General features: G+C 47.9%; 1 protein-coding gene across 2 annotated transcripts; it reads right to left on the bottom strand.

Annotated features, from left to right (window-relative positions):
• On the bottom strand, nt 1-25774 carry erf (Ets2 repressor factor). Of its 2 annotated transcripts, none has more exons than XM_042076214.1 (5): nt 25135-25774; nt 10303-10522; nt 6221-6336; nt 4476-5428; nt 1-4206 (listed from the first exon to the last, which is right to left on the bottom strand). In XM_042076214.1, the coding sequence occupies exons 1-5, from the start codon at nt 25154-25156 to the stop codon at nt 3562-3564; spliced, it is 1956 nt and encodes a 651-aa protein (XP_041932148.1). In that variant the 5' UTR covers nt 25157-25774; the 3' UTR covers nt 1-3561. The 2 variants fall into 2 exon arrangements, with proteins under 2 accessions (XP_041932148.1, XP_041932147.1); XM_042076213.1 differs by having other exon boundaries at nt 10303-10537.
• Between the last annotated feature and the right edge of the window lie 229 nt (nt 25775-26003).

The raw sequence follows: 26003 nt of genomic DNA on the forward strand, positions 1-26003 counted from the left end.
TCCTTTTTAACCTGTTTTAATGAACCCTGATTACAGTTTTAATTACAAGAGAAAAAGGAAAAAATACAAGACCAACAAAAAGTACAAATGTTTCATCATGATGGGAAAGATCTCAACTCTCTCTATAGAGTGTTACATAACCGCTGAATGAGGGAAATACAAAGAGAAAGAGAGAGATGAAGTGATATATATATATAATAGAAAGACTTTTACACAGTAAAATAATACAATGTCTTTTCTTACATACCGGTAGTCCCCCACAAAAAAAATTAAAGAAAAAAGAAAAAAAGAAAGATTTTTTATTTATATTTATATATAATATATACACAAGGCCAAAAAGAGAACATATAACAAATAATTTGATAGGAGATTATGTCCCTCCTCCCCAGCAACCTCCCCATGTTCTTGGTTCACCATCTCACGACACGGAGCAGCCAAAAACACACAGCAAATCACCACAACGGCAGCACAGGTCAGCTGAACAGAGCAGTGTGCGATGGGACACGTGGGGAGGACTGTCCATACACACGCGAGCGCAAAGGATCATGGGAAGGGTTAGGCTGACTGCGAGGCGAGCCTCTTGAAATAACAGTAATAGTATCAATGTTGGAAAGAAACATAAAACTAAAAATTAATATGAACAGTAAAATGTAATAATTATAATATTAATAATAAAGACATAAAGTCAATACTGATGGGGAACTTTATTTGTTCCTGTACTTGTTTTGTCATGTTGATGTTTTGTTTATTTCTCTTTTCCTGAAGAGTAAGGCAGCGGTGAGGTCTGGCATGGACCAATTGGAGGCCTCGCCATGCAGCCTGCGAGGCCATGCAGCCTGCGAGGGCCAAACTCAAGACAAGGGTTCATTTGACGGCGCACAGGCGACAGCTCCTGAGGGGGGGGGGGCTTGGGGAGGACTCCCCCCACCCTCCTTCGTCTGCTAGAGGAGGGTTTCCAGAGGCACACAAGAAGGACTTGGAAAAAAATATACAGAGGTGCTGAGACTTCATCCCTGGGTCCATTTCTGATTGGTTTAGCTTTAGGCTTCCTTATATGTGATTTTTTTTTTCCTTTTTCTTTTTTTTGTCCACCTGGACAGGTTAGGTCCTTGCTACGTGGGGCAGACGCTCACTGTAGTGTTGCTTCTGTCAGCAGAATCACTCACCAAATTTAATTTTGTTCAAAAATAAACATGATGGCTCCAAACAGGCCTGTTTTCATCATTTTATAGCTACAGACTATTTACAAATGCATGTGTGTATATGTGTAAATATATTTATATATATTTATATAAGATACTTTGTCCATTTTTTTGATCACTTGCAGCACAATGGCTTCTTTTATTGTTTGGATCAACCATTAATGATTTGTCACAAGAGCGTTGAGATGATCTGCCTAGAATCAAGTGGAAAAATCTTCCCTCGCGTTTCCACTTTTACACCATTTTAAAAATAGCTATTCATGGGATATATCAAACTAACGTTCTGAAAATGAAATCATCTGTATCAAATATATAGATTGTATATAATACTTATGTGTATATCTTCTCTCTAAACATGCTATAAAATGAAGGCAAACTGGCAGTGTGAGGTTTTATTTAGTCTGGTGCCTCGCATTTGAGTAAAGTGTTCTCTAAAGGCTGTGTGTGTGTACGTGTGTTCTAAAAGCAGGGGCAGCCGTATGCTTTAAGGCACCATCATCTCACTTGGGGCTCCTATTAGTTCATAGGTGTGAGTGCAACAGGGATGAGATTCTTCCATTTGAAACGCATAGAAAACTAAATCCCTCATCCACAAAACGCAGCCTGAGTTGGACTTTGTGCTCTAAAATCATTACATTTTAGGGATGACTCCCACTCCCACACCCACACACATTCATTCATACATACATACACACCCTGGCTAAATATCACCATCGTGTATGGGTGTGTGTGCGCTTGTTTGAGTAAGTGAGCATTATACACCAGACCCACTCTTCACTGCAAATGTCAAAAGCAATGCCTATAAAACGCTTGCCTTCCTTATAAGGCAATTTCCCCCCAGTTCCATTCCCAGACATAGAATGAATAAGAGTAATAGCAACACAGAACAGGGAAGGGGAAAAAGAAAATAACATCACAACATCAGACTCATCATTATCATTATCATCATCATCATCATCATCTTCGCCATCATCACCATGGTTACTGCAGGTAGCAAAGTAACACTTCTAAAATCTCTTCTGCATCCTGGCTGTACATGTGAAGAAAGATGCCTCTCAGTCTGATGCATGGTCCCAATGTCAGAGGCCAGCAAAAAGGCAGTCCTACTACAGCCGAAGGCCTGCTGGTAAGGGTGAACCCCATTGGCCCGACCTGGCATGAGGGTGGTCCAATTGGCTGAGGATGACAGGGAAGGCGGTCTCATGGCAGAGGGCCGATCAGACACAGACCGCTTTCCTGCTCTTTTCAAGTCATCAGTCTAGGGCAGCGAAGGAGGAATTATGGACTTCCTGTGAGGAGTTTAAGGACTTGCACACACTTGGCCTGATGCGGCATGACCTTTAACCAAAACTCACTTAATCAAGGATGTGATGGTGGTGGCGGATGGTGGATGTTTAATGGCGACTTATCTATCAGTCTGTCAACTTCTTTCGGTCCCTCAAATCACAGAATACATCTCCCCTCATACCAAGTCGAATCAGGCATAGTCATATGCTAGAAGGCAGACTCTAGAAGGCCATTGCTGTGAAGAGGCAATAAAGTGGAACTCCCGGCAGTCAAAACATGTCTAGAGCATCTAGACAGTCTAGTTTTAGACGCAATTCATGTTTGTCTGCGTTTCCTACGGTTTTTCCCCCACCTCTCTCCCTCTGGGTCGTAATGGTGTGTTTTGACTAAGGAACAGGCACTTCTGTAATCTCTTGTTTGTTGATGTTGAAGGCATGTATTAAAGTCTTCTTCTAGGGCCCTTAACAACAAGGCCAGACAGCTTTTTGCTGCCTCACTGGCTGAAGAGGCAGTCTTTTAGGGCCACAGGAGCAGCCAATGGGAGGGCCCGGCTTAACTGAAGGAGGCGGGGCGAGGGGACCACAAGCCAATGAGGGAGGGAGTTTTGTCCTGAGCCGCTCGGTGACGTGTCAGTATTGAGAGAAAAGCGGTGTTTAGTGTCTGCCTCGGCACTGTGGAGCGTCAGTATACGTGTTCTGTCGTATTTACAGTGTGTGCAGGTTATGTGACTGAGAACAGGACTTTGTTTCAATATACATAGTTTGAAAAGATTTGTGTGCACCGGCTTTAAACTCTACACACAGTATATGCATGTTTGTGTATCAAAAAAGGGACACTTCCTTCTGTTTGTGTGTGTTTGTGTGTGTGTGTGTGTGTGTACCAAGGTTTTACCTGTCTAAGTAAGCATGGGCCAATGCGTGTTGTGTGTGTCTAAACTGTGTATGTGGGTGTCAGTTGTTAGTTTTGGATGCACATGTGTGTGAGGAGAAGCTAAGAAGGTGTCAGCATATTTGTTAGTGTGTAGGCATGAGCATGTTTGTGTGTGTGTGTATATGTTTGTGTGTGCTTCAAATCAGCAGCCGTTATTCTCCAGGGACAGCTGGGCCGTGGCCCTCTGCAGCTCAGAGCTCACCCTCCTCTGGGCGGGTGCCGGGGGCAGGACGAGCGGGGAAGGGGGACTACAGCGCTCGCCATTCTCTGCCCGCCGGAAGGCGCCCATGTCCCTCTCGCCGCCAGGCTGCTCATCGCGACCGGCGGCGGCGGCGGCGTCGTCCTCCTCGGGGGCAGCGCGCACCTTCTTATCATCGGCCTCGTCGCTGCCGGCCTCCAGGCGCTGGTCCTCGCTCCAGCGGCGCTTGAAGCGCAGCTTGAGGGGGATGCAGCGGGTGCCGCCAGGGCTGGCCGGGCCGAGACCCACCTCACGGGGCTCGCTCTTCAGGCCCAGCAGGGCCAGGCCCCCGGAGGGACCGCTGGCGCTGCTGGTGATGGTGGTGGTGGTGGGCGGAGCGGCAGGGGTCTTGAAGACGTCCTCGTCCAGATCCTCGTCGGCCACAATGCCGTCGTCGGCGGCTTGTGGTGGATGGTGGGGCTGATTGACCAGAGCGAGGCCGAAGCCGTTGATGTGGTGTGGCGGGGCGAAAACATCGCCTTCGTCCTCCTCACTGATGTCGGTGACCTCCACCTCTTCCTCAGACTCTACATCAGAGATGGGCTCCACCTGAGGATCATGGGACGCACACACACATTCATAAACATATGTACATCTTGTAATCCATGGACACAGAAGTAAGCATCGTCTACCTTTTGCAAATATATGTTCAATGTATAACAGTGCAATCCAGTACTACATTTGTGTAAGTATGTTCTCCCTCTCAAATTATCCCTCTCAAATTTTTTTACTGTTCTTTACACACAAACCGTATGTGAATGCAAGTTAGAAGACACCCTAAGTGACTGAATACATTAATATCAGTCAGATGTACACACCTTAATTTTAGGCGTGCCTCCTGAGTGGCTGAGGGACCCTGAGGAGGAGTTGTGGTGTGCGGAGCCGGACGCTACGGAAGAGGAGGAGCTCCCCAGAGGCCCGTCCCGCTGCTTGCGTCCCGGCGGCGGAGGCTGCAGCTTGAACTGGAAGGGCGAGAGGCGCGGCTCCTCTGGAGGTCCTCCGGGCGGCCCGTGGGGGTGAGCGTGGTGCAGGGGCAGGTGGGCATGGGAGTGGGCGTGGGCGTGGGCGTGGGCGTGGGAGGGGGGAGCCAGCGGCGGCTTGGACTCGGCGGCGTTGGCGCTGGGCCGCTGGGGCTGCGGGATGACGATGTTGGGGTAGTGCAGGAAGGCGCGCGGGCTCAGGTGGTAGTTGTAGACGCTCTGCGTGTGCGCCTGCAGGTAGCGCTTCATGTCCTCCGGGTTGAAGGAGAAGTGGGAGCCCAGCATCGGGGACAGCGACGGGGACGGCGTGTAGGCCAGGTGGGAGCTGGGCGTCATGGACAGCGCCGGCGACAGGGTGGGCCCCAGCAGGCCCCCGGGGCCCGGGAGCGGGGACACCGGGAAGGGGGACAGGTTCTCCGGGTGGGCGCGGTGAGACTGCGGCGGCCCGTGGGGCGGCCCCGGGCGGCTCGGCGGCGGCCCGTAGACGCGGAACAGCGAGTCGTGGGACAGGCGGGGGTGGAGGAGGCTGCGGAAGGCCCGCTCTCCTCCTCCTCCGCCGCGCTCCTCGCCGCCGCCTCCTCCGGCCTCCTCCAGTTCGGAGGTGACGGAGGTGCCGTCGCTGCAGTCGCTCACGGAGCCGCGGGCCATGCGGCGGGCCACCGCGCTGAAGACGCCCGGGCTGCGCAGCTCCTCGCTCGGGGAGAGCACCTCGGAGGGGGTGGAGGGCGGGAAACGGAAATGGGAGCCCACGCCGGACGGCACTGGAGGGGCGCTCTGGGGAACTCCACTGCCTAGAGCGACAGACAGAGAGAACATTTTGAAACGGTTGCAATGTTACGGCGGGGGATGACAGTGATGGACAGGGAAAAGGATGAGGGCAATAGAATCAAGGAGGGCAGTAGTATCAAGGAAGATGAATAGATAGATAAATTAATGTGAGAGAGAGAGAGAGAGAGAGAGAGAGAGAGAGAGAGAGAGAGAGAGAGAGAGAGAGAGAGAGAGAGAGAGAGAGATGAAGGACGGTAATGTCATGGCACGGAGGCGACAGCAGCCGCAGGGATGCAGCACAGAGTGTGACGGATAAAGATGTATGGATCCACATGGATCTACACACATGTGCACAAGCACACACACAAACACACACACACACACACACAGAGAGAGAGAGAGCGCAAGAGAGATGGATGGATGAGTGAATAGATGGATAGAGGGTGAGGGAGAAAAAGCCATTCTGAGGAGGGTACAAGAGCCACGTGTCGTCTTCCCATAAGCCCTCACAGTCTGCGGTCCTGTCGTGGGGCGGCTGCCAAGCTCTGGTGTTTGGCTTCTCTTTAGGAAAAAGCGCCTCTATGGCATGCATTAGCCCCCCAAAAATAGCAACAGTTAACACCAAATACGACAGACCACATTAAAACACACACACAGACGATCATGAGGTTCCATTTTGAGCAAGGAATGACCTCACAGACAGACTAAAAATGAACAATCTCAAATACACACAAACACACTTTTTCATTGAAACACATCTCTGTGCCCTGTAAAAAGCACGCACTGAAGAATTTATAAGTACACTGTTGAACTACCTGCAGAGCCCATGTCTATGAAGGGGTAGTTGACCAGGACCAGCTTGTTGAAGTTGAACTTGTAGGTGAACCGCTTCCCTTTGGTCTTGTGAAGGATCCTCTTGTTGTAGTAGTATCTGCAGACAGAGACAAGAGAGAGAGACAGGGTTACACTCTCAGAGTGCAGGACAGGATTGGGAATCCAATACAGATCAACCATCATCAGTGAAGGGTTTTTCCAGGCTCAAAGACAAGCTCAAAGGTGATGGGAGAAAACGTGTCTTCAGGTAAGTAGTGTGTGTCAGGGGGATTCCCCCCCCTCCCCCTTCCCCGATACTCGATAGCATTATATTCACAAAAGGACTGGGCGTCAGAATGGCAACATAGTCAAGAAACACTGACGACACAGACCCTAGGGCAAGGCAGGTGCCTTTTGAATTATCTATGTAGGGGGAAAAAAAAAAAAAAAAAAGACAACGAAAACCCTGACCAAGGGATTTGGGCGACTAATGGTCTTGATGCACCGATCGGGATTTCACATGGATCAGCACCTGGGAGATGTTTTTGTGAAAAATTCAAAAGGCCAAACGGGGAGTCAGTCGGCCCCAAACGTGTGAACCAGAGAGCATGTCTGGCAGATAAGCTGGTTAAATATGCACTGTGAGCGGTGAGTCATCTGCCCATTTGCTGAAGATGCTGTGGGGACCTGCTTTGATACGGCCACAGACTGGAGAGGGCGTTCGGCTTTTTTTCCACAGGAACATACTGTTCGCAGGCGCACATAAACACACACACACACACACACACACACACACATTTGGATACGCCAACATGCCACCTACACAGCAACAAAGGGTAGACTCATGCACATACACTCCCACACACACGAGTGCACAGATGCCAATGTGCCACCTACACACCCATAAAATGGTATAACTCATACACACGACAACACAAACACACACACACAATCATCAACACAAAGTCACGCCAACATACATACAGGTAGCCTTTCGTTAACAACTGTATAGACATCACACTACAGAATGACACACAGACACACACACACACACAACAACCAAAGCCTTCTCTTTCATGGGTACACATTCCCACACACGTATACACTTGCATGACGTGCAAGTGTGGGTACACACACACACACACACACACACACACACACAGCGGGTCAAACACGCTGAGGCACACAAAAAGCAGCTCTTTGAAGACCATTTGAACTCACATCAAAAGGATCAGAGAGCTCTCTTAAGCATGTCTGTGACTTTCGCCCATGTGTGTGTGTGTGTGTGTGTGTGTGTGTGTGTGTGTGTGTGTGTGTGTGTGTGTGTGTATTTATATACTAACAACTACTGCCAAGTGGCTCACTTCCTAGTTGGGACCATCATAATTCCACCCGTATTGGGCCGGGTGCCACACATAAAGCACGCACCTGCACTGCAGATTAGATACTAAATAAAAGAAGGATGAGACGGACTTGTTTATAGAAGTCTGGCGGGCACGTGTTTGCCACTTGTCAAGTAGTGTGAGTATGCGGTGTGAATATGCGGTGTGTGTGAAAGATTGAAACTGTTCTAAGTATGACATGACTTGTGCCATATGCATGAGGAACTGAAAGTAGACATGTCTAGTCTATAGGGTCAGGCAGGGTAGAGAGTAGGTGAGTGTGTGTGGAATCAGCAGCAGACATGGAAATTTGACTGTTCACACAATATAACCTCCAACTCAAAACCACACACACACACACACACACACACACACACACACAAGAATAAAAGAATGAGAGGAAAGAAAGAGAGAAGAAAAAAGGAGAGAGATGGAGCCCCCACACGTGCAGAGCAGAGGGACGAGTGCCTGCAGAAGTCATCAGATGAAAGTGCAGCCTGCTCCCCATCTGAACTGCACCCCCACATGATTGATCACACCCCCCCCCCCCCCACCCATCCCTTCCAATCCTCCCTCTTTCGTTACATGCCTCTCTCAATCACTCGCTTTTCATTTTTAATATCCCTCATCTCCCCCCTTTATGTCTCTGTTCTCCCCCCAGACTCTTTTGGCCTCCCACACTCAGTCACTCCCATCGCCCCTCATGCGCTCCAGACGTTCTTCTCCTCCATCAGAGTTCACCACGCATCTCTCCATCCCCCTTGCGTTCTTTTTTCCCCAATCTCTTACTCCCCGCTATCCACACACACACACACACACACACACAAACACACACCTACCTTTCACATTTACATCGATTTATTTAGCCTTTTAGAGTTTTATTCAAAGTGATTTCAAATAGATGTTTGTTTTGAGAGTTCTGTCTGTGCTGCCATTTTGTGCCTTGTGCACTTATGCCCTTTTATTGTGCATTTGCTTTTTATTTATTCCTTGTAGAGCACGTTGCAATTCCGGTCTGTGAAGAGCACTATACATTTTACTTATAATATGGCTATACAGAATGCTACAGAAAGTTCCATTAACATGAACAGACCTTCCAAACATCCGGAAGTCCGATAATTCTGTATAATGACTACTGCAAAAAATTAAATCACCGCAGCCAATGGCAACGAGTTTTGTGCTTCCGATTCAAATTTTTCATATCATTCTATAAATAGTTTGTTCACTACCTAATTGAACTTCATTGAAAGTGAAAGTCAACAAGTAATACGATTCTATGCAGCATCAGAAACATTTCTTTCTGAAAGGTTCTGTTTGTGTGGCAAACTATTTTTTTTCCCGGCAGAAGCCACGAAACGGTAACAAAATCCTTTTAAATTGTGTTAAGTTTCCCTTCTCATTTTAGCAAGTGCCCGTATAATAAAAACAGAAAAATAATTCATTATCCGCTGATCATTATTGGGAAATAAGTCCATTCAGGGCAGGACTTATTTCCCGATAATGACCAGCGGACAATACATTATCCCTGACTTACTTAGATAGACATTTTCATCTAACATTACATCTAATTTGGGGCCAGCACCTTGCTCCAGTGGGTAATACATGAGCTGGGTCAAAGGTACCTTCAACTAACTATTCTCTCTTCCTCCAACTATCTGGCAACTCATTTATGTAGTGAGAATGGGGCTGAACAATTTCTCCCTTCATCCTGTTCTTCCAAGTCCTATCGTTCACTTCCTTTGAGTACTCCATAGGTACTTTACTTACTGTGGGTGGGTGCTGTCCCTGTGTGGGCTATAGGGTCTTCCTGGAAAGAATGACATGAAGTGTGTGTGTGTGTGTGTCTTTATATTGTTATATTGTGTGCGGACTGTGTGAGCATTTCTTCTGTGAGTGTGTAACTGCAGTTCCTCTCCTTGTGTGCAGTGGGAGTGGATGTTTTTTTTTCTCCCCAGAGAGCATTTGGCTGTGATGCGGACGCGCGCGCTTATGTGAGTGCTGAGTGGGCCGCCTCTTTATGAGACACCGCGCAACGTCGAGTTCAGCGAGTTGAAGTGTTTTGTGTCGGCCGCTGCCATGGCAACTGGCTCCTGGCATCACTGCCGACGCGGAGCGGGGTTGGTTCTTCTGACATGAGACTACCAACGGGTCACATCTCACACACACACGCACAAACGACGACAAGTAAAAAAAAACAACAAAAAAAAACATGAATGATTGCTGTCGATGAAGCGTTGAAGAGTGACAGAACATGAATGGGAGACGGAGAGAGAGAGAAAGAGGTTGGACTGACAGAGAGCAGAACACCTTGTAGCACTGAAGGAGCAGGACATAAAAAACATCTAGCCACTGCCTGTCAACAGGGCATACAGACAGAGAGAGAGAAAGAAGAGAGTTGTGATGGCACAGACACACACAAGAAAGGTCACAACACTCTTTCACATCCATTTTTTGTATTCACACACACACACACAATTTCCCTCCTTCACCTGAGGGTACACAAACAAGTAGGTACATGACATAACCACCTAGTTTTAAGCTATACTTCTAAGTAAACACACACACACACTTACCTAGGATAAGTTGTACTTAGTTTTACTTTACTAAGTAAAAAAAAAAAAAAAAAACACACGTGCGGGGTGGTATGTACACACACACACACACACACACTCTCACACACACACACACACACTCTCGCTCACCTGAGAGCGCGGCTGAGTTTGTCGTAGTTCATCTGCGGCTTGCACTTGCGGGCGCCCCACAGACGCGCCACCTCGTCGGGGTCCTTGATGACGAACTCGCCGTAGTCGCCCTGCCAGGCGATCACATCCTGGTACTCTTCCTTGCGCAGCAGCTCCAGGATGAAGTGCCATAGCTGGATCTGGCGCGAGCCGGGGCTCGACTCCGGTTTGTAGGCCCAGTCTGGGAAGGCGAACCCTGGGGAGAGAGGAAAGAAGAGGAGAGGGGGGGGTAGGGGAAGCCCCATGGAGGTTATTAACTTGAAAAAAGTTAAGTTGTAAAAGAGGCACGTGAATGGAAAATAAAAACTAAAACCAATCACACTCTGGGCATACGCAAATTAAACCAAATGTATATGCTATAGTACATTCTCAAATGCGAAATGCTGTTGATGTTAAAGAGATCCCTTTACTCCAGTCGTAAACATCTGCGTGAATGAATTCGAGCAAAATGTTAATTGTTCATAATGAAATGCTGTGTACAGGGCAGTGTAGTCTTTTTTTCCTATAATGAGCCCTCATCGTTATACTAATCCCATCCAAATGTTGGAGTGATACAATGAGCTTTACTGGCAGTGTGTCTGTGTGTGTGATGGAAACATTGAGGGCAGTTGTGTGTGTGTCTGTGTGTGTGTCTGTGTCTGTGTGTCTGTGTGTGTGTGTCTGTGTTGGAGGGTATTACAGCATCAAGTTCTTTAACCTTGAGGCTCCAGTCAAAATAAAAATGAACACCCACACACACATACATTCACTCTGAGAAAAACAGGCAGTGTGTGTGTGTGTGTGTGTGTGTGTGTGTGTATGGTGTGTGTGGTTTGGTATGTGAAGTAGCTGAATCAAAGAGGCAAATGACAAAGTGAGTGTGTTTCCATGCCTTCATGTCTTAGACTCAACACACAGCATCAGCAGAAGGCCAGCCTACATGGCACCCGACAGACTGAGGGCTTCATCGTTTGCTCCCTCTTTCTTTCTTTCCCTCACTCACACACACACACACACACACACAGCCTCCTCATTGGAACCAGATGTGTAACTAATCACTCCAGGATATCTGTCCTATTTTCTCACCCTCTCTTTTTCCTTCTTTCTCTTAATTTCACTCTCCAGGACTATGCCCTTGTTGTTTTTTTCCCCCTCTCCCTCTACTTCTTTCTTTCAATTTCTGTCAATCTTCTGTCAACCGAATCACTCTCTTCCCCTTTTTTTTTTTTTTTTTGCACCATCAATCAATGGCCCCCTCAGTCACCCATTCTTCCTCTCAACCACTCACTTTCGTTTTAAAAACCTCTTTCCACCGCCTGCTTCCTTCTCCATCTACCTCTTTCCTTTCCACGCGCTCTGACTCGGCTCTCGCGTTTGCATTTTTATTCATCACTCACACCATCTTCCTCTCTCGGTGGGGAGGAGGCTGAGTCACTCTGAAAATGAACAGCACAGATGTCACTACCACCTAAACCGACGTGTGCAGAGGGTCGGCAAGATGGGGGGGGGCCCCCCGCGAAGCTCATCGGCCAATCTGGCCCTTGATATTAATATCTCGATTTGGTTACCGGCTCGTAATGGCTGTGGTTGATTCAAGGAGCGGGGGCGCCACCCTAGACGATAAGGAGGGCCAGAGCGTGGGCAACAGGTCAAACACTAAGGTGGAGTTTATTTGTCACCCAGCAGGATATGGCCAGGATAGGCAGAGGAGAGGTGTGTGTGTGTGTGTGTTTGTGGACTGATGTGTGCGTCTTTGTTCAGTGCTCGGACTAAAACACACAAGCGCTGCCACACACACGAACACACACCTTCGTGACTGCTCTGTTTGGGCGTATAGGGGTTGCCATGGGGACCGCTTAGGCCAGGCTTGCATCAGCCGCACGTCAGGCGGACTGCGGGAGCGAAGAGGAGAGAGAGAGAGAGAGAGAGAGAGAGAGAGAGAGAGAGAGAGAGAGAGAGAGGCGAGCGTGCTCAGATGTTACGTGGGTCTGAGTGCGGCAGCAGTAGCTTCACCTCCGTCTGCACCACACCAACAGGGCCTCCGACCCACCAGCCGCCTCAGGCTCCTACCCCGCCACGCAGCCAATCAGGACGCACAGGCTAACGAGCTGATGTAATTAACTACATGCTTGACTGACATACACACAAACACACTAAGGAAACTAGCATCCATTTAGGACGCACACACACACCAAAACTGTGGCCTGTGAGAGAAAGTGGATGACAAACACGTCAAGCAGCGCAAAACCTCAGCAGGTAAGGCAACGTGAGAAGACACTCGTACACACACACACACACACACATAAAGTGAGCACAAAGCTGTTGCGCCCGCCGAGTGTGTGCGTAAGTGCTGACTCATATCGAGCGCGTGAGCGTGTTTGTCATTCAGCTTTCACAAGGAGCGCGCCGTACCCTCACTAACTCACTGACTCTCTCTTTCTATCTCTCTCTCTCTCCCTCCCTCTGCTTCCATCCTTTTCTACCCATCTTTCTCCCTCTCCCACAATCACCTAGCAACAAGACACTTTCGGCACTAAAAATACACAGCAAAGACGTGTAACAGAACAGAAAATGGCCTCAACGAAAGATTATAGAATGAAAGAGACACAAGGACAAGTCCAACTTAAATAGCCAAGTCCAAAACACAAGACAAAGAGGGTATGAGGGGTTGTGGTAGGAGGGAGAAAAAAAAAATAAGTGAAAAATTTCGTTCCCAAACTCTATCCTATTACCCTGAAGGTTTTCATCACAGGGACAAACTCACTCACAGGGGCTCACACTTGCTCCCCCCACCCTCTCTCTCTCTCTCGACACTCGCTCTCACACACACACACACACAAACAGAGTTGAAGCTAGGCCAGACTCCTGTCAGCAGTGGTGTATCAGACATGAGTGTGGCGTCTGCACTGCGTCTGCTGCACAACACACATGCTGGAGCTGACGCCTGCCGACCCAACGACCAGACACACAGGGCTTTCCTGCCCCAGCTATTCAGCGCCAGTTACACTCCTACCACACCAAAACACAGTTTCCTCTCTTCCTCTCGCTCTTACACACACACTTTTAATCTCTCTACATGAGCAAGCTCACTTTGGATTCAGCACTGTTTTTCTCTCGCTCACACACACACTATTTCTCTCTCCCTACTGTACTCGCTCACGCTCACGCACACACACACACACACACACACACACACACACACACACACACACACACACACACACACACACACACACACACACACACACACACACACACACACACGCGCGCGCGCGCGCACCTATGCACACAGAACAACAACTCGCGCACACATGTGGCCTGGGTGCACCGCTGGGATGCGTGTTGTAGCTGCTGGAGACAGAAACCACCTGAGAGAGACAACATATCCAAACATAGACTCCAGCACAGCCAAGTGAGGATTACACACACACACACACACACACAGACAGACACACACACACACACACACGTATACACATGGGTGTGAAGAGAAAATGCTGCGTGCATAAACACCTTATCATAACATCGCACAGTCTAGAAATCTTGCCCGTAGGTAGTATTGGCAGGGAACAGAGACTAGCTGACTGATTGATACTAATGCTCTTTAGATCAGTCAAAGTGATCAAACACCCCCTCTCCACACACACACACACACATTACGCACGCAGACATAATCCCACACACGAGCAAGCACAAACACATTCAGAACACGCCACAGACAAACACACCCCACACGCACACCCAGAACCCCTACCCCACACACACACACCGCAAGCATACCAACAGAGATGAAAACAAATGCGCAAAGGCAACCTACACACACACAGGGATGAACAATCCCCTCCAACACACACACACACACATAAGAGTACTTTAGCTGCTGAGCCAGCTGAAATGACTTACAGTGATAACAGTAAGGAATGAATAAGACCCTTGTGTGTGTGTGTGTGGTGAGTGAGTGAGAAATTGAGAGACAATGTCTGACTTGTCTGACAATGTCTTGAATTTCCCCTTGAGGATCAATAAAGTATCTATCTATCTATCTATCTATCTATCTATCTATCTGACTTCAGAACATACTAAGCTACACTGATCTATTTGGTCAGCTATGTTTTAAAAAAAAAAAAAAATACAGATCACTTTTTTCCGTGTGTGAGTTTGGAGTGCTTTGCAGTCTTGTTTGCAAATGTGTGTGTGTGTGTATGCCTGCATCAACATGTATGAATTGCGGTGGTGATTATACGTCTAATGTGTGTGAAGTGTAGCGCTGTCTGTCTGTGTGTGGGTACACTGGTTCTGATCAGAATCAGCAGGAGACGCCATTAGAAAAAGCACCTGTTGGAACGTGTGAAAAACAGGCCGTTTCCCCCGGCCGCTCTGCTTGTGATTACAGGCTGCTATAAAGTGCCTTTTATAGACACCCAGTGACGTCGGTCTGTGCGTCTGTTTGGAGTGGATATGAACAAGAAAAAAAAAAAGCAAGGGACCATTGTGCATGTGTGTGTCTACATATGTGGGTGTGTGTGTGTGTGTGTGTGAGGGGGGGGGGGGTGTTATAATAGCCCCCCAGACTCATTCCCCCTCTGGTTCTGCGCGGTCCCTCCATCGCTCCCTCCCTTCCTCTCATTCTTCTGCGGGGCTATATTTAGGGCGAGGAAAAGGTCGGCCTCCATCTGCTAATGAGGGTGGCGGCAGGGAAAAGGTAAAAAGAGTGGATGTGTGGGGGAGGAATGACTAATACTCTGCATGTGTTTGTTTGTGTGTGTGTGTGTGTGTGTGTGTGTGTGTGTGTAAGAGAGAAAAAGAGAGTGAGTGAGTGAAAAAAAAAGGGACAGAGAGAAAAGGACAAACTGTATTTTGTGTGTGATGTAGGCTTAACTGAAAGGTGTTTGTGTAGGTGTGTGTATGTGTGCCTGTAGGTGTTTATGTGTGCTCATCCAACAACAAAAAAAAGTGAGATTAGGTGTGTTTTGTTAGTGCTTTGTGTGCAAAAGTTCTAAGCACACACCGCCACTGTGCCCACACGTAGCAGGAGACGAGGAAATTTACAAAATCTGTTCCCAATGCCACCAAATCACGTTAACTACAATCACACTGAGGCCGACACATTCCAAAAAGCTTCTGTGTGTGTGTGTGTGTGTGTGACACACACACACACACACACACACACACACCACACGCTTCTGGCACACAGGTTCCAACGGCTGGACCCAGAATGAGGCCCAACTCGTAACCTAGGGTAACCAGCCAGTGAGACGATTGTGGCCCTCCTTAGACACACACACACACACAATGCTGGACCCCCGGCATTAGCATTCGGCTAAGCCGTTGGAGGCGTTTGAAAGAATACTCGAAAACCCTGCGCCCCACGGAAGAATGGCCAAAAGCAGCCTAGCACGGGGAAGAAGCCGCATTTCGCCTCGAGTACAGGAAATGCGACATCCTCAGTACGACACACCACGCTAGCCTCACACCAGCAGTGTGGCTTACGCACCCCGCGCTCGCGACGGAACAGAAGGACGGAACAGAGAAAGAGAGTGAAAAAAAAAAAAAAAGACAGAGAGAAAGAGCGAGAGAGTAAAAGATGCAGAACACCACAAGAAAGGAAAAGGTAGAGGAGGAAACAAGTAAGACTGAAAGAAGGCGGCGGCAGGAAGAGTGGTGCGGTTGAGCGTGAGAGACTAGCAGAAAAAAAAGAGAGAGAAGTAGAGAAAAGGAGACAGACGGAGAGAGAAAGAGGAGAAACAACCAGGTTGAGAGGAGCACATCAAAAGAACACGAGTCATCTGCAGGTGCACAGTGCCAGGCCTCACATGATGCCACACATCACGCTTACATAACACACACACACACACACACACGTTCAACTCGCCAATAACAAGTTTGTACATGTAACACATTCAGGTCTTCACAAAGTATGACCATGTGTGCATTAAGATAGAACATTGTAAAGCACAAACATTCACACACACACACCATTGAGCATGTGTGGTAAATAAAACAAATTAAAAAAACAATTTAACAAAAACATTTCAAATAACTGTCCCATCTCCACTGTCAATCTCCATAAGTGTAAAGTGGGCATGGTACTTCAGCACACTTCAAAGCAGTAGCCAATGTATGTTAGGTAGGTTCTAAGGCAAATGGCTTCTGTAGAGCGGCACACTAAAATATCCGTTGACACATGAGCGGGATTTGTCCCGAGTTATGAATAGTGTAAAAGTCTAAAGGAAACCAAAGAACAGAAGAGAGAGAGAGAGAGAGAGAGAGAGAGAGAGAGAGAGAGAGAGAGAGAGAGAGAGAGAGAGAGAGAGAGAGAGAGAGAGAGAGAGAGAGAGAGAGAGAGGAGAGAGAGAGAGAGAGAGAGAGAGAGAGAGAGAGAGAGAGAGAGTTTTCTCAGGGCCACAGACTTCCAGTCAGGCATACTGGAGTGTGAGAGCTGTGAAAGGCTAGCCAAAATAGCTCCTGTTAGACAAAGCACCCCCGCCAGCAAAACAATGATCTAAGACTCTTCTACTGTAACAGCGGACTGGACAGGTGTCTGGGCACCATTCCACACAAGGACTGAAGCAGGCCAGGGATGATCGAATGAGTATGTGTATGTAGGCTATGCATGTGTGTCTGTGTGGGAGTGTGTCTAACCCATATAGCTCTAGGTCATTGTGACATCCAAACTCGATCATAGGGGTAACACTGCACCAGTAGAAGCTGGCAAGTATGTGTGTGTGTGTGTGTAACAATGCATGACGCCAAGATATGGTCACATCCATGGCCTCTCCTGACAGAGAGAACGAGAGAGAGAAAGAAAGAGTGAAAAAAGAGAGAAGAAAGAGGAGAGAGAAAGGGGCATGGCAGGCCAGGCGAGCGGTGCGCTCGCCAACTCTGGCCAGACAGAAATCAGACACAAGGCAGGGCTGTTCCACGGTCTAGGCCTGTGATTAGAGCAGTCATGGATGGACGACCAGCGAGACAGAGGCACGGCGCTCTGGGTGGGCAGCCAACTCCTCGGCTTCTGCTGCAGCGGGGAGGCAGGGAGGGAGCGGAGAGCAGCCGGCCAGAACCCAGACGCAGCCTCCTGGGGTCAGCAAGGCCATGGCAGCAGACCTCTCCCGCCTGTTGCCCTAGGCTTCAGTAGTCCCCAGAGTTTAACTCAAAACAAGGCAACTACAAGTCACAAAAGGAACTTACAGAGGACTGACCCTTGAGAACTGTCCTCTATCGTGAAAAAGAGACTAATTAGAGTCTACCAAGTTTAGAATTCCTCACATGTTTGTCTTCCAGGGTCACCCTGCAGGAGATTCTACAGATTCCACTCACCTGAGCATTCAGGCATGGTCAATCCCTTCAGTCGTTTATAAACAATGGTCACTCTTACAACAAAAATCAAAAGAGTGAAGAGGCCTCTGAGAGGCACTGAGTGATCAGAGGCCCAGACAACAGAAAGTGGCCCAGAGAGAGCAAACAAGCCCCTGCAGGCATGCTGAAAGTGTGAACAGGCCCCTACAGGCCTACGGCTGCCACCCACGGGGGTTTTCCTGCCCCCGAGGCTCAGAGAATGTAGGTGAGGTGAGCAAAGCAGAGCTCCGCAAAGCAACAAGAGTGAAGAGTGGCTCTTCAACTGATCAGCAAAGGAAGAGTGGGGGTGGGTTGTTGGGGGGGGGGTGGGGTGAAAAAGGTGAACAAAATTCTCTCGAGGTATATCTGGCCAAGACTTAGAGCCAATAGATCAAAGCTTATCAAGCTTTCCCTAGGTTCCCCTAGGCTTCTGAGCAAGAGAGTGCAGATTGAGCATCAAAATGGCCGCCCTTAAGATAATCACAGGTGGAAACCTCTTTTTCCTGGAAGAGAGGCAAAAGTCCTCAGATACAGCTGAGGCAGGGGAAGTGCTGGTGACGTCTCAGCCTATCTGCGGGTGGCTGAACTCTTAATATCTTATCGGGTGGCAGGGCTTTGATCAAGCTTATCTGTCAAACAGGTCCAACTAGCATGACCCTTCACCCACTTTTCTCTCTGTCTGACTTCCTAAAAGGAAGGCGATGGTAAATAACACAAGTGTTGCTCAACAGTTAACCTGACTTATACAAATGAAGGTAAAACATTTTTTTTTTCAAAAAAAAAAGTTTTTTTCCAGAGTTGTATTTAAGAAACCACTGCACATTTTTCTGATGTCATCTTACAGTTGCTGAGTGACATTCGAATGAGTTGACGGTCATATTCAAATTTGCAGTGGTCCGAATATGACCATCAACTCATTAAAATGTCACTCAGCACACGTAGGATGACCTCAGAAAAATGTGCAGTGGTCTCTTAATTTTTTCATAAAATTGTGTCTTTTTTTCCCCCTTTTAGGATAGGACTGTGAAGAGACCAAGAGGAAGCGAGTGGAAGAGAGTGAGATCGGGAAATGACCCGCACCGGACTCAAACCCAGGTTGTTAAGTTTCACTATTGTCTATCTACACCCTCTGTGGCAGAGTAAGGGACCGTTTTTGTTTCTGAGACTGGGAAAATGGCCTCCTCTAGCCATGGTGTTTAGAGTTTTTTTGTTCCTAGTGTGTTTGGAGCTTAAGGGCCCAGAGTTGTACTTCTTTGTGCCATCAAACTATTTAGCCGTGCCTCTTCACTCCATAGTGATAATGGGTGCATCATTGACAGTACAGAGATCACGCAACCCTTATCCCGAGAGAGATGAAGAGCCATTCATCGTTTGATTTCACTAACAACTAGGGGGTATTGGTATTCAATAATGGCAGCAGCTTCCCCCACCCCTTGTATTGGGATAGATGGTAATGAGGGTCACCCTCTCAGCGGTGGGGAGTGATTGTGTCAGGGCAGGGGGTGGTCATGGGGGTGGGGTGTTGGGAGAGTGTAGACAGCGCCGTGCAGTGTCCCCTCCCCCACTCACCCGTAGACGGAACCATCAGCCCTCGGGGCGGCAGAGAGACGCTTGTCTGGGCTCTGGACATTTGTCTCTGCTGGAGAATGAGCGGTTGAGTGAGAGGCCAGGGTGTGTAAAAGTTTGTGTAAGATGATTGTATCCGTGCATGTGTGTGCTTGTTATCCGAATGAATGTGTGCATGTGAGCAAAATGTAAGTGCCAAGTTGTTTGAATGGCTGGTGAGGATACCTCTGCAAGCAAACCGAATGCGTGTGTGTGTGTGGGGTGGGGGGTTAGTTGTTCCTGTCTACATTGCCCCACAGGTGGTCTTGTAGGTATGGCTGGTCTTTTCCAGCTCATTCAGTTCAGGCCCCGGTCAATCACAGTCGTTTACATTTGTGCTCTATCTCTCCATCAGCCTGACTTTTCAACAGGACTCAGTTTGCTTTTAAGTGTTGTCAAGACCAGAGACACAGAGAAAGACCAGGGGGAGAGAGGGAAAGAGGGAGGGAGGGAGAGAGGGAGAGAGAGAGAGAGCAAGGGAAAGAGAGTGGGAGATGGAAATACGAGTGGGAGAAAGAAATGATTAAGTAAGTGTGAGAAAAAAAAAGTTCATGAGAAAGAGGGGGATCAGGAAAAACAGATAGCTAAGCACATGAAAGGGAGGTGGAGAACCCAAATGGAAAAAAGACAGATGAGAGGGAGGGAGGGAAAGAGAGAAAGAAAGGGAGAAAGGGAGAGAAAGGGTGAGAAAGAAAAAAGCCAACGGGCTAACTCTTTTCGAGTTCTGTGTTGTGGTTAGAGCACCAGACTGGTCTTCACTTTCATTTTCCTCCAGACATTGGCGAGCGCACACATACACACACACAGTCTTGGGTCGCCTGGGCGGCTCCAGCTGTGGTGGAGCGTTTGTGTAAGAGCGCTGCCTCTTCGGCAAACGGCGGGTTCCACCACAGCGCCTTCAGAAGCAAAAGCTTGGGATGAGACGCCCCCACACACCACAAAACACACACACACACACACACACACACACACACACACGCTCATTTGGCTGATTTACGAGCACCCGAATCCCAGAGAGACAGTGTATCAGGAGCCTTCGCAGCACAGCACTGCACTTAGTGCCAAAGACCCAGAACAGGGAATCTGGAGTGTGTGTGTGTGTGTGTGAGTGTGTGTGTGTGGGGGGGTGGGGGTACTAGCGTGGGAGAGAGACTGCAAAGGGGCTGCCAGCTGTCAATCAAAGTTAACTGAGCTTTTTGAAAACCTCAAACTCCTCCTCACCCCTCTTCCACGCTTTCCAGTGTACACCAGTCACTCTGTGTCAATCTTGTAAGTTACACCGGGTCAGATATGTGAAGAAACATGTTTCGAAGATAGATCTGACATGAGCATGAGACACACACAGTAAACACTACACTAGTGTCTCACAACGGAGATATCTGGCTCACCCCTCTGCTTCACACAGATTACACAACTTGTAGAACTTGCTCCTCTTCCCTCACTCGAACACACAACCAGAAGAGCAGAGGTTTACTCCCCCCCCCCCCCCCCGGCACATACACAGAGCTAAGATGACTCCTCTTCATCTGTTTGTCTAACCCTCTCTTTCCCCCTCTCTTTCTTTCTTTCTTTCTTTCTCTCCCTCTCTCACACACACTTCTATCTGGGGCCGAGTGTGCATGGGAGGCCAAAGCCTGCTGCGTTAACACTAGATCCGCCTGCAAAAATAAATTGGCTGCATTAAAAATAAAGAGGGAGCGAGTCACGGTGGCGTCACCACAAAGATGGCAACCCGAGAGAGAAGGAAAGAGAGAGAGAGAGAGAGGGAGAGAGAGAGACAGAGAGAGACAGAGAGCGCGCAACAATCGTCTGCCTACGCTTGTGAGTGTGCGTATGTGTAATGCAACACAGACACCAGCCATTAAAGTGGAATGTGGGGGGTCTGGATCCCTTAATAAAGTCTAACTGTTTGTGTGTGCACACTTGCAAGGACGTGTGTTTGTGTGTAGCACACAGCCTATATAAATTCAGTCTTCATTAGTGCCGTATTCTAGATTGAAGTCTCTGCCGCTCCACTCACGCATCAGGCAGATCTCGGAGCGTGTTGACTGGCTGTTTTGTTGACAACACAACCGCCATGGGGCCATTACCTAAACTAAGCTCTGACCTATGGCACACAAAGAAAAACACAGGTAGTAGGGAAATAGGATAGAGAGAAGAGGAAAAGAGGATAGTGGTTTATTGGACTGTAAGAACAGGGATTCCACATATATTGTATGGGATAGTGGTCATATAACAACAAAAAAGACCTCTCTTGGTTCATTTATAATGCACCACATGTTAACTATGCTGTGTGTGTTAGGATGTTCATAAATGACAACATCTTTTCCACAATTTAATGTCTGGTCAAATGGGCTCAAGGGAATATGTGCACACTGACACACACAAACACTTCTCAAAAAGCCCCACCCAAACAGAAACATGTCTGAGGTCTCCTCCACTACAAGCATGACCACACACACACACACACACGCAGTCACACACACCAAAAGGAAAAGCCAAAAGCCACAGACACCCAAGGCGGGCATTGACAGACGAAGTCTAAACGAATCTCCGGAGTTCCCACCAAAACCTGTGGCCTGAACACAGCAGACATGGCTGCAGAACACACAAACACACACGCCGGTTGTGTGCCAGGCGCAGGAAGGCCCTATGTCTCTGAGAGGCCGGCTCAACGCCAGAACCCAAAAAAGCCCTGAGGCCTGGGCTGACCTGTGGAAAACGGCAAAGCTTTCTTTTAAAGGTTTCACTGGGCTCAAACACGCACGCACACGCACGCACGCACGCAAAAAACTGGGAACCTTTGTGCCTCAAGAGACTTTCTACCTCCAAACTGAAAAATGGTAGGCCACCTGCAGACCCTACTGGAAGACAGAAGCTCACACTCATACAGACAGGAAACTCAAAATGGCAGGGACAAAAACTATTGTATGTCTCAGACTCTCTTTCCTCTACCGTCCTTCTTAGTGAGAAAGTACCTGCAGATGCCGCAGGGTGAAGCCTGCCTACACACAAACACAAACACACACACACACACACACAACAGGCCAGGGCCCCCGCCCTGGCTCAGCGGCGTTCGTGGTCTGCTGCTGCTAAGCTGTGCTGGCGGCTTGCCCGTGCTGGGCTGCTTCTGCAGCTGCTGCTATGCCTGCCGCTGATGTAGCTGCCGCTGGCTCGCCTCGCCACGCCACACCGCGAGGCTGGAAAGGACAACAGAGTGCCCTGTTCCAGATGTGCCGCCTCACATGTGGCAGCGTGTTTATCTAATGAGTCAGGAGGAGAGTGGAAAAAAGTAGCTGGGGCCCAAGCACACAGGGTGGTGGTGGAGGTGGAGAGAGTGGGTGGGTGTGGAGGAGGTGAAACGGACAGATATTAACAAAAAGAGGATGGAGGAGGGAAATGACAGGAGCCACCTCTCCAGCTTTATTCGATGGTTGCCTGTAGGGTTGGAGTTTTCATTTTTCACACTGGGTAAAGCGCACGTTTTTTTGTTTATTTTACGCAACAATCCTTTGGTCATGTATGCTAAATGTAGTTGATCATTTTTCAATTTAATCTGTGCTTTTGCACTGTTGTCTGAGAAAGGGCAGCTGGCCTGAAGCTAGGTCAGCTCCAGCTCTTTTAAACAATTATCTTTTTCGGAGAAGTATTCCTGTGTATTGTGAGAGCCAGGTAGAATGGCTGGTTTTAACACTTGGCTGCAGAGTACCTTGCGGCCACAAAACCAGTCTGGTGCTAATGTGAGTGCATGAGGAAGCGGAGGATCTCTCAGGATTCCTGCACCCACAGTTTGTGGGGCTGGCTTTGAGCCCTGGGGCCAAGCGTGATGTGCAACTGAAGCATCCAGGTCATTTTACGTACCTTTCTTTGGCTTCCGTGTAGCAAACCGACCTTTCTGTATGAATTTGCAAAATAAGCACTGGGGAACTTTACAGAATGCACTAAAACAGCCAAGTATATTAACACTGCACAACATTTCCTGGGAATAGGCCTCCATGAAAAGCAACACTTTGCCAATTACATGTTTTACATGCTGACGAATCACTTTCTGTGTGTATCTGTAGACTGTATGCAATCCTATTGATCCAGACACACACACCTAATACAGTACATGCGAGGTCAATGGCCGTCGGTTGCCACTGCAACTCAATTTCACCAGAAGACTCATTCAGTGTTACTACCTGTAGCCACATAGAGCAGAGCTTTAAAAAGTTATTTTATGTAGGCGAGCCGAAGGGGAGGGGTATGGAATAAGCAGCTAATATCCTGATGTATACACATTACTTCACTGGCTGAGTATTATTTTTATGACACACGACAAAGATTAAGGGACTCTGTAATTTGTTAGTGAAAGGAGCGCGTGGTGAGTCCCGTCATAAGAATACGAGAGAGCGTAAAGGACTTCTTTTCCAGTTTCATAATCTGGATATACGTGACCCAGTAGTTGATTTGAACAACTGAAACAAAGTATCCTTTCTATATTTTCACTACCCACAGACAGCAAGTCCAAACGAAAGTATTAGGTCTCAGGTTCGACTGGAATGCTCGAAGTCGCGACATTCCAACATTTAAAGGCAGGCAAGAGAAGCCACTCGGAAAGAACTTCCGGAAGAGTGTGAAATAAACAGAACGAGTACATAAATATACAACGTAATATAATAACAGGGCAAGTAAAGAATATCCTTGACATTGATTGTTAGTGTGAGTGGGCTGCGGCAATGCTGTTTTTGTACTTTTCAAATAAATGGTAAAGCCATGACAATAGTCGACATCTCTAACAAACTCACACGAACAAAGTAACATGAGCTAACGTTAGCTGGCCAACTTGGTTAGCGGCCCAACTTGGCTAAAACAGAAGAGCTTGTTAAGGTGACTTTTGGGTTGTTTAACAATTTAATCGAACTTAAGTTAACAAATCATGAGACAAGTGTAAAGAACAGATACTAATATTCAGGTCGACGAAGAGTCTAAAATCATACAACGAAGCGTGCTTACGATGCAGTTAAAGTAGCTAGCTAGGTCCGCTTAGTATGGCCGACCAAATGGCTGGCAAGGCAAGATCAACTTGGCTAAAGGCAAATGGTGGAACCTATTGTAACCCAACTCGTAAGGAGAAACTACACTATCACTTTTACATCCACACGCAAGACTTTAAAAGGGAATCTACATTAGAAGACGCCGCCAACGCAGCACTCTGAATGTCAAATACATTCCACAAGTCAACAAAGAACATGTCCATGAATTATTAAAGTAACAAAAACTAGTTGGCTAACTGGGAAGAGTTGAAACAAACTTTGAACGAACAGCTTTAAGAGAGGCAGCTCGGTGGCTAATCAGTTAGCGAACTTGTTATTTGGGTTGAACTAAAGCAAACCAGAAGGGGAAACTTTGTCAAGCCATATTAAACCGTGTTGTGTTGATAAACACATTCTTCCTTTGGAAAGATTTCGTAGATAGGCTCGATGGCTTTTCAGCAAAAGTTGGGACTACGTTAGCTAGTAACAAACAGCTAACGATATGCCTGACCAACGCCACGGCAAACCAATCGTATGAAAGCTAAAGCTAGCGATATTGCGTTAGCTACGTTAACGTTATTGTATGCAAACTAAGTTACGAAATAGTTTACAGCAATCTTATAGATAGCTATGTCATTTGAACATTTCCCGAATCCATGGACATCCCCATAATAACTTAATTTACGAATTACCGTGTCCGTATATTCAGCTAGCAAGTTTTCCCCCGGACAATTACGTTAACATTATTAGTAGTCAAATGTGGTGTCATTCAGAATCATCACAAACGCTCTTACACTAGTGCACAGTGGAGCCCAACACTATTTTACTGAACATTTTGTGATAGTGCAGTTTGACTTACCCGTATCCCCCGGGGTTTTCATTTTGAGTGTGCTTCGCTCACTGACTTGCTCGGCGAACAAAATTTTCGGGTGAAGTCGGCCACCCTCCCTCTCCTGTCGGTGAGAACCGCAAAACACCTCTTTAAACTTTTCTCCCGTGGCTGATCTCGCTCCGTTCGTTCTTCGTTCTACGTCCGCAATTCTCGGGCGCTCCACTTCGGGCCCCCTACTGCTCCCCCGTTTGTTTTCAACTAGTCCTTCTCTAGTTTCTTTCCGAGTCTTTTAGGCGATTAGTTTTCTGCTGGCCAGCAATCTCACTACTGCAAAGTTGGAGGCCAGCAAGTCCCAGGCCAACGTGCCGATAGAGGGGAATTGTATAAAAATCCAAACGACGATTTTGGAGAAATGTATCACTGTTAATCAGTTTAGTCGTGATACAATGTTGCATATTCAACACTCACACGTCATTTCCACAGTCATAACATGGCACGTTCGAACAGGAAAAAAGCTCGCCGTCTGAGGTAGTTTCTCCCTCTCTTTTTACAGACTTTTCTTTTTCCACTCACTCCGTAGGCTCGCTCTCTCCCCGTCAGCCCCCCTTCTCTCTGTAGAGGAGTGTCGTGTTTCGTTCTCCCGACCACACGGGGCCGCCCACGCGGAGCAGGGAGGGGGAGATGGGTCACGCCTACTCGCCATTTGCCTGGCTGGCGTCACGGCGTCACTGCCGCACGCAGGGTTGCTGTGGATACCGCTAACGCCACCAGCGTAGTGACTTCATTCTGACTGGTTCTGTGTGGAACAGAGAAGCATGCTAAAACAGAAACACTGTTTAACAAACTCACCCCCATACATGAGAACTATGGAGTTTGGTTGCTTTTAGGTTTGGCAT

Source organism: Alosa sapidissima, chromosome 21 (assembly GCF_018492685.1).
Source record: "Alosa sapidissima isolate fAloSap1 chromosome 21, fAloSap1.pri, whole genome shotgun sequence".
NCBI classification, from domain to species: domain Eukaryota; kingdom Metazoa; phylum Chordata; class Actinopteri; order Clupeiformes; family Clupeidae; genus Alosa; species Alosa sapidissima.